Genomic DNA, 8,358 nt, shown 5'->3' on the forward strand with positions numbered 1-8,358 from the left:
GAGCTGCAAGAAAAAAAAAAAAAAAGAGTGAGCGATAAGAAAAGAAAAAGTGCTTCCGGTGTTCCAGCTTAAATGGTGATCATGTCGAGCGGTGAGGAACCACAGAGGCGCGTGCGACTCCATATGTTTCTATTCACGGATTCATCACACCAATGGTATTTCTGGTAGCAAGAATTGACGTTTCATTTGACAAAACGTAAAATAAAAGATAAAATATGTATTATATTTTATATATTACATATATATTATAATATAAAATAAATAAAGTTTTCAGATATCCTCATGAATCAGCATCACTGTACGTGATATGTGTTCCACATTATAATCAATCCGGTCCTTTTTGGCCACTTAAAATATCTTTATAGAACTCTTATGTTATATTTGTTGCAATTTCTGCTGCCCTATGTCCAGATCTCTCTTTGAAAATAAATTTTTTAATGTTTTTAATGTCATGAGACATATGTTTGAGATATGTTTGACAGATTATAGGCCAGCAAGTCATTTACAACAGATAAAATACCGGAAATAACTTTTCAGTCACCTGGGTGAGGTGATATAATGTTGAAAGATCCAAAAATGACTCCAGGCACATCATTAAAGATGTATTTAGAAACCTTATCTGAGGATAACATTAACAGTGATGTGCATCTGCCTGAACTGGTGATGGCATTTTTATTGCGTTTTATTGTAGTTTATTATATTTTATTCTGTTTTTATATTTTGTTTTACCTTAGCTTAGGTTAGCCACGTCTTTAATCCAGTCAAACATCACGCATACGAATGTGCGGAAGCAACATCTGGAATAACACCAGTTAATAGGATCACCAGTTAAACTGTAACACCGGAAGTAGTTAGCAATAAGCAACAGTTAGCTTTACGATTCATGTTGTGATTAAAGGACGCTGAAAAGCAAAATGTCGGAGCAAACGATAACTGTGACAGTCGCATACGGTAATAACATTCCGGCTTTATACTACACGATAATTACCACAGGATAGAAGTTAAAATGGAGGTCGTAGCGACTAGTTGCTTGAAACGACTCAGCTACTGTAGCTCTTCTCCACCGACTGTGTGGTTCACTTGGCTAAGCTTTAGTTTAACTTAGTTCCCGCTGCTTATATGTTGTTCTTCAATAAGTAAAAAAAAAATACATGAACTACAGTAAATGTCAGCATTTACAGTGTCACGTTTATCAAGAAGTGTGTAGATGTAACTGGTTTTGTTCAAAGAAGCATGCTACTGCACATTTGGAACACACAGGAGAGCTGCTCAGAAATTGTAATGTTTCAATGCTGCCAAATCGCTTCTTAAATGTTTTGCAATTATTTTTCCTCACACAGCAGTGGTTTATGAAACAAATTTTAACAAACTGTCGTTAAAAACGGAACTAAATATGCAATTGGTTCTTCAACATATACTGCTCAAAAACATTTAAGGAACACTTTTATGGGATATTGATCTGGTCAGTTAAGGAGCAGAGGGGGTTGTTAATCAGTTTCAGGTAAAATTAACAACAAGTGTGCTAGAGGGGCAACAATGAGACAACCCCAAACAGGAATGGTTTTACAGGTGGAGGCCACTGTCATTTTTAATTACTGTTTTTTCACTAGTTTTGCATTTAGCAAGGCTCAGTGTCTTTACTGGTAGCATGAGGCAATACCTGAACCCTACAGAGGTTGCACAGGTAGTTCAGCTCCTCCAGGATGGCACATCAATACGTGCCATTGCCAGAAGGTTTGCTGTGTCTCCCGGCACAGTCTCAAGAGCATGGAGGAGATACCAGGAGACAGGCTGTTACTCTAGGAGAACTGGACAGGGCAGTTGAAGGTCCTTAACCCATTAGCAGGACCAGTATCTGCTCGTTTGTGCACGGAGGAACAGGATGACTACTGCCAGGGCTCCACAAAGTGACCTCCAGCAGGCCACTGGTGTGAATGTCTCTGACCAGCTGACCAGACAATCAGAAACCGACTTCATGAGGGTGGCATGAGGGCCTGAGGGCCTGATGTCCTGCACTCACTGCCTGGAGGCAGAAGAAATGATAGAGCAATTTCGGGGCGGGGGGGGGTAGTCACCAACTGCTGCATCTGTAACGAAACAAACACATAAAAAGAAAAAACAACAAACAGCACTTGAAAGAGAAGAACACAAGAACAAACACACTCTTGTTCTGTTGCGTGTGTGTGTGTGCGCGCGCGCGCGTTAGTCATGAAATGTACTTGATAATGAGAGTGAGAAGCCACAACAATGACTCCTGGAGCCAGAGGCAGACAGAGAAAGACTCAGGAACCCCAGGTCATCCGCAGCCCCTCAAAGGGCAGTGAAAACCTGAGACCACACATCTCGATAATAACCGCGTGTCCAATCTCAAAGAAGGAGGAGGGAGGTCCCAGCTGGAGTTCCCACTGCCAAAGGGCAAGAGCCCCAGAGAAGCAGAGTTAACAACCTCCTCAGAGGCCAGCCATCCCAGCATAAGCTGAGAGCGAGGCCCCAGGTGCCGGAGAGCTGCCCAAACCTGGTCTATCCGATGTCACCACATTGCACCTCAGATTGTCCAGGATCTCAGTGATTCCCTCATCCAGATCTGGGAGGGTGGTGTCCCCCCAGGACACCATCCATCATCTCATTAGGAGCATGCCCTGACATGTCAGTGACACATGCAAGCAAACTGGACTAGCCTGCCACATCATTTTTCACTTTGATTTTCAGGGTGAATTCAGCCCTCTATAGGTTGATAATTTTCATTTCCATCAAACAATGTGGCATCCTTTCTTTCAACACATTACCCAGTCCATATCAGTATAGATATTCAGCATGTTTTTTTCCCCATTCCATTGATGTGTTTTCAAAGTGTTCCTTTAATATTTTTGAGCAGTTTTTATTTTAAATCTGATAGGTGATGTTTACTTCTAAATAGGACTGATAGAAAAGACTATATGCTTTATATGAGTAATAGGCTATACGTCCCAGTGTTTATAGACTAATAGTCACACATGTAAGTGCTTATAATGATATTTTGAGAGATTTATTTACTTTTTTGTCTCCTATTTCAGGATCATCTAAGCACAGCATCACACTAACAGGCCATGAGGGTGGAAAGGGACCCACTGTTAAAGACCTGTCAGATGCTCTCACTCAGGCCACCGGAGTCCCATCTGCCTCACAGAAACTCATCTGTAAAGGTAGAGTGTTCAAGTCTTTCTTTTTTTTTCACACCCCAATTGAGATTGAATCTCATATATCTGGTTTTGAAGTTGCTTTTTTTTCATTTCAGGGAAGTCACTGAAGGACATGGAAGAGAGTCTATCCAGCTATGGAATAAAAGAAGGCTGCAAACTCATGATGATTGGAAAGCGGGTAAAGCATATCAATACATGTGCCACGTCTCTGGTGCGTGTCTGTATGCATGCATTTAAAAAACACTAATGACAATCTATAAACAGAACAGTCCAGAGGAAGAAGCTGAACTGAGGAAGCTTAAAGATATTGAAAAATCTGTGGAGCAGACAGCTAAGAAGCTGGAGAAGGTAGATGGGGAGTTGACTGGCCTGAAAAATGTAAGCAGTCAGATGTCGTTTTTGATAATATGTCTCTTTTCTTGTCCCATCCTCTAATATATTGTTGTCACCCTCATCCTATCACAGGGCTTCCTGGCCAAAGACCTCCAGGCAGAGGCATTGGGTAAACTAGACCAGAGAGTAAAAATAGCCGCTGAGCAGTTCATGAAGATCCTGGAGCAGATAGATGCTATGGTAATCTATTTTAGTTGTAAGCATCTATTTTTGAGTGCCTGCTTTAATTGTGTGTCATGTATAGCAAACCATCAGCTGCTCCTCTTTTAACAGAGTGTCCCAGAAAATTTCAACGACTGCAGAATGAAGAAAAAAGGACTTGTAAAAACAGTGCAGGTTAGCATGCTTGGTTTTATTTTTCCTCGTTTTATTTTTATTTTCCTCTGTCATGCTTTCATTGAAAACTGTTGAGAGTAAAATTAAGTCTGATCTTTATCGTATGTCCACAGGATTTCCTCGCCCAGTGTGACAAGATTGAGGCTTGTATATCAGACCACCTATCAAAGATCCAGTCAAAAAACCTTGCTTTGGCAGAGTAGTGAAGTCTCTTATGTCACTTATTCTATACATTGCTCTGTGAGCAATAACAAAGTGTGCAAAAAGCTTCAAATGTGAAGCTGATCCTGGTTTATTTATTGTTGGTGTGATGTGTACGAGTCACTGTGAACGATTCTGTGAAAAGAAAGATGCTGGTTATTGGGTACATAACAAGGGCAGATCCTCCTGGTTCAAGACAGATACGTAGTGCTGTCTGAGAAACTGTAACTACAGACTTTCAGTAAATGGATCACAGGTGCTTTTAATCATGTAGATGCTGATGCAGAGCTGTCAATGCCAGATCTCTAAAAATGTCACCTGTTTGTTACTCAGTGTCTCACAGTAACATGAGTTTTTTTCCTCATTGTGTACTAACTGCAGTGAGTAACATGGCCAGAAATATATGGACACACATTTAATTGGTGACGTTTCAAAAAGTAGTATCCATGCAGCATTGTGCTCCAATTAGGCCACAGGAGGCTTAGTACATTGTGTGATAATATTTACTGTCCTACTGGGTTGAGGTCAGGTGTGGATGATGTCTCTGTTTCCTGGCTTTTACCTGCCATTGTGTCTTTTTGAGAACAAGTGATAGACTGGCAGCCCATGCACGGTGTACCCTGCCTGTCACCTTATGACAGCTGGGATAGGCATCTCCCCCACTCCCCACCCCATGGCCTTGAATTGGATTCTGATGAGTTTGGCATTTGTGAAACCAACAAATTTTCATGATCATAATGTGACGATATCCTAAATTTGGGTTTTAAACTTACTGACCCAGAATAATCAAGGTGATAAGCAAATCTCATATCAGTATATTTTACGACCTGTTGTAGTCCTAGCCCATGCACGTAAAAAAACAAAAAAACCCTGCTGATACTGCAGCGCTGTCCATATATTGTATGTAGTGTATTCAATATTAAGATTACTAAACAAGCAAGCACCTTTAATTAAATCCAGTGGCTGATACCATGTGTTCATGTATCTCTGAAACTTGTGTCAAGACAGATGCGTCATATCAATTTTCCTCTGTTTTAAAATAAAACTTTTAGAAAAATGAAGAGTACTGGTGATTCATCTCAGAACACATTTTAATCGCCAAACTTATTCTATAAAATACAGCTGATTCAGTCACAATAACAGACATCTGGCATCAGTTTATTTCCAGCTTTATCTATGGGTTTTTTTCATATATCTCCAATAGCTTATACAGACCGCTTAGTGATATTATCACAGATGTGCAAACAAGCTTTAAAGTAGGGTTGGTTGGAGGGACCCTGAGGGTCAACAAGCAGCTTAAACAAAGGGGCTTCAGTAAAGTATACCACAGTGAAGCTTTCCTAACTTGAATGGAAACCCATTAAAGATACACATGGAGTAAAGAATGAACCAAATACAGCGTTGCTTCTGTCACTAGTCATCTTTGTCCTTTGCACCATGTTTCAGAATACGTGTGAATGCTACATAGTTGAAGTTGCCTTTTTTATCAATGGGTGCCTCGCGGAAAAGCTCGTCCACCTCTTCGTCTGTAAACCTGTCGCCCATTGTGGTGAGCAGCTCCCGCAGGTACTCCTCTTGGATAACACCTATGGGGAGAAACTGTTTCATTCTTGCAGGTGACATAAATATATGGAAAACTTTATATCTGCGTCAGTTTAACACATTAGCTCACCTGTGCCCTCCTCGTCGAAGCAGGCGAAAGCATTGCGGATCACATCCTCAGGATCGGTGCCGTTCAGCTTCTCTCCAAACATTGTCAGGAACATGGTGAAGTTGATTGGGCCTGGTGCTTCATTCATCATGGCCTCCAGGTACTCATCTGTCGGGTTCTTACCTGGGAAAAAGCTTAAGGTCAGAGTGGCTCTAACCCATTTTATTCAGTGAACACTGGAGTTTACAAAAAGTTGTAATCTCTTAACTTCTGGATATGAGCCTCAAATAAGCCTCATTTATACAGTTTTAACTGTAGACATCTCCTTGTAATCACTTAGTAAATATGTGTAAATAAATCAAGTTTACCTAATGAGGCCAGCATGTCATGAAGGTCCTCTTTGTCAATGAAGCCATCCCTGTTTTGGTCGATCATGTTGAAAGCCTCTTTGAACTCCTGGATTTGAGACTGATCAAACATGGCAAACACATTGGAGGTGGCACGCTGAGGACGCTTTTTGGTGTTCTTCCCCTTGGCTCTTTTGCTTGACATGTTGGCAGGTTGTAAGTCCCCCTCCTGTAAAACAGTCACATGAAAGGTGTCAACTTGGATTAAACAACATGTCCTAATGAAAGATTAATTGTTTTTCTTATCTTGACTGTATTACTTACAGTCGCTATTTGAAGAATGTTCCCTTGTTACGCTGGCTGTTAAGTGTGTTTGAATTATTTACAGTGCAAGCTATGAACTGGATGTTATTGACAAGGGGTCCAGCCAATTTATTGAAAACAGAGAGGAAAATAACTTAGTAAGATGTCACGAGATGTTGGGAAGTCGATTAATTTTCAGCTAATTTGGTTTATACTACTGTCATATTGTCGCATTTAATATTAATGAAGAATGGATGAGTAATGATAATATGTCAGAAAGAATTTACAGTAGGTTATCATTTTAAAAGAAAACCTAATCTGTTACATGAGAAATTTTAAAAAAAAGATGAAAAACAGGTTAATTCCTGTATTATTACTATTCTGTGCAGTAATCTGTTCTACAGTAGTAAACTACAAGACAAAAGCTTCATATTTGCAATGTTCCTGGAAATGAAACAACATCAGTCCACATTTATTTCTGCCCATCAGAGGTACTGAAACACATGAAACTATATGGCATCATGTCTCAGCTGCTGTTTCTCTATTCAGCGAATCACATGGCAGTAACTCAGTACATTTAGGTAAGCAGACATAGTTGAGATCATCTGATGAAGTTAAAACTGAGCATCAGAATGGGGAAGAAAGGTGATTTAACTGACTTTGTGGTTGTTGGTGCCAGATGGGATGATCTACTGGAATTTTCCCACACAACCATTTCTAGGGTTTACAGAGTGGTCCAAAAAAAGAGAAAACATTCAGTGACCAGCAGTTCTCTGGCTGAAAATGCCATGTTAAAGCCAGAAGTCAGAGGAGAATGGCCAAACTCCTTTCTGAATGTACAACACATTGAACCTTGAAGCAGATGGGCTACAGCAGCAGAAGACCACACTTCTGCTGTGACACTCCTGTTAGCAAAGAACAGGAAACTGAGGCTATAATTCACACGTGCTCACCAACATTGGAGAAGACTGGAAAAACCTTTCCTTTTTAACAAGTATTGATTTCTGCTGTGAGCTTTAGGTGGTAGGGTCAGAATTTGTCATAAACAACATGAAAGCATGGATTCATCCTGCCTTATATCAGGCTGACGTAGTACCAACCGAACATCATTTAAACACCACAGTCTACTTGTTGCCGACCATGCCCATCTCTTTATGACCACAGTGTACTCATCTTCTTATGATTTTGGGATGTCCAGCTGAGGCAACTGTGTGATGCTATCATGTAATATGGACCAAAACCTCTGAGGAATGTTTCCAGCACCTTGTTGAATCTGTGGCACGAAGAATTAAGGCAGTTCTGAAGGCAAATGGGGATCCAACCAAGTACTAGCAAGGTGTACCTGATAAATGTCTGATGAGTGTAGTTCAGCTTGTGACCACTTGCATTAAATGGATCCTCTACACCCAGTACTTGTTTTATGGTAGTAAAGCACTGAAGCAGTCATTTGCTTGCCGGCGATTTCAGTTATTAAAGTAGTATCACATCAAATTATGCTCGCCTGCCACGCAATATGACAATAACGCAAATATAGTTACTGATAGGTGACCTATATCACCTTTATTTGAGCTGTAGCACACACACAATACATAATGTACGCCACGAAGCCCACATAATACGAATAAAATCTCTTAATTATTTGCCAGCTTTGCCAGCTAGCCCCCTGCTGACCTAAATAACTGGCTGACCAGGCTAGCTTTAGCCAGCTAGCCGAGATTTATTCACCAGAAAAACACACGTCCTTTGTCCTCAAATTATGTAGCTTCATGGTGCACTAGATATATGCAAAATAAATCGCATACCTTAGAAAAAAGTGTACAATTTATAGGCCAAAAAAAAGCTGCACACACAGGTATCACAGCATCCACAGGCTGAAGATGAGAAACATCAATGTTTTATTTCCTCTTGCCCAAACGGACCAATCAGAGCGGAGCTGGAAAGAACCAAC

General features: G+C 40.5%; 2 protein-coding genes across 3 annotated transcripts; one reads left to right on the forward strand and one right to left on the reverse strand.

Moving 5' to 3' along the window:
- The first annotated feature begins 819 nt into the window (after nt 1-819).
- On the forward strand, nt 820-4,961 carry bag1 (BCL2 associated athanogene 1). Its single transcript, XM_030752181.1, has 7 exons — nt 820-951; nt 3,054-3,182; nt 3,275-3,357; nt 3,444-3,557; nt 3,645-3,752; nt 3,846-3,908; nt 4,022-4,961. Exons 1-7 carry the CDS (start codon nt 915-917, stop codon nt 4,109-4,111), a joined length of 624 nt encoding a protein of 207 aa, XP_030608041.1. The 5' UTR covers nt 820-914; the 3' UTR covers nt 4,112-4,961.
- Nucleotides 4,962-5,182: 221 nt separating this feature from the next.
- On the reverse strand, nt 5,183-8,341 carry myl12.2 (myosin, light chain 12, genome duplicate 2). 2 transcript variants are annotated; one of them, XM_030751229.1, is made up of 4 exons: nt 8,213-8,341; nt 6,129-6,336; nt 5,782-5,943; nt 5,523-5,695 (listed from the first exon to the last, which is right to left on the reverse strand). In XM_030751229.1, exons 2-4 carry the CDS (start codon nt 6,310-6,312, stop codon nt 5,523-5,525), a joined length of 519 nt encoding a protein of 172 aa, XP_030607089.1. In that variant the 5' UTR covers nt 6,313-6,336; nt 8,213-8,341. The 2 variants fall into 2 exon arrangements, with proteins under 2 accessions (XP_030607090.1, XP_030607089.1); XM_030751230.1 differs by lacking the exon at nt 8,213-8,341 and having other exon boundaries at nt 5,183-5,695; nt 6,129-6,312.
- Nucleotides 8,342-8,358: the final 17 nt, after the last annotated feature.

Source organism: Archocentrus centrarchus, chromosome 17 (genome assembly GCF_007364275.1).
Source record: "Archocentrus centrarchus isolate MPI-CPG fArcCen1 chromosome 17, fArcCen1, whole genome shotgun sequence".
Lineage (NCBI taxonomy): Eukaryota > Metazoa > Chordata > Actinopteri > Cichliformes > Cichlidae > Archocentrus > Archocentrus centrarchus.

Bases quoted from the DNA above. Each gene is read 5' to 3' on its own strand.
- bag1 (XM_030752181.1), top strand. From the start codon at position 915: ATGTCGGAGCAAACGATAACTGTGACAGTCGCATACG. The intron at 952-3,053 runs GTAATAACATTC...CTCCTATTTCAG, and splicing joins AACTGTGACAGTCGCATACG to GATCATCTAAGCACAGCATC. The intron at 3,358-3,443 runs GTAAAGCATATC...ATCTATAAACAG, and splicing joins TCATGATGATTGGAAAGCGG to AACAGTCCAGAGGAAGAAGC.
- myl12.2 (XM_030751230.1), bottom strand. From the start codon at position 6,312: ATGTCAAGCAAAAGAGCCAAGGGGAAGAACACCAAAAAGCGTCCTCAG. The intron at 5,944-6,128 runs GTAAACTTGATT...GCTTTTTCCCAG, and splicing joins TGACATGCTGGCCTCATTAG to GTAAGAACCCGACAGATGAG. The intron at 5,696-5,781 runs GTGAGCTAATGT...TTCTCCCCATAG, and splicing joins CTTCGACGAGGAGGGCACAG to GTGTTATCCAAGAGGAGTAC.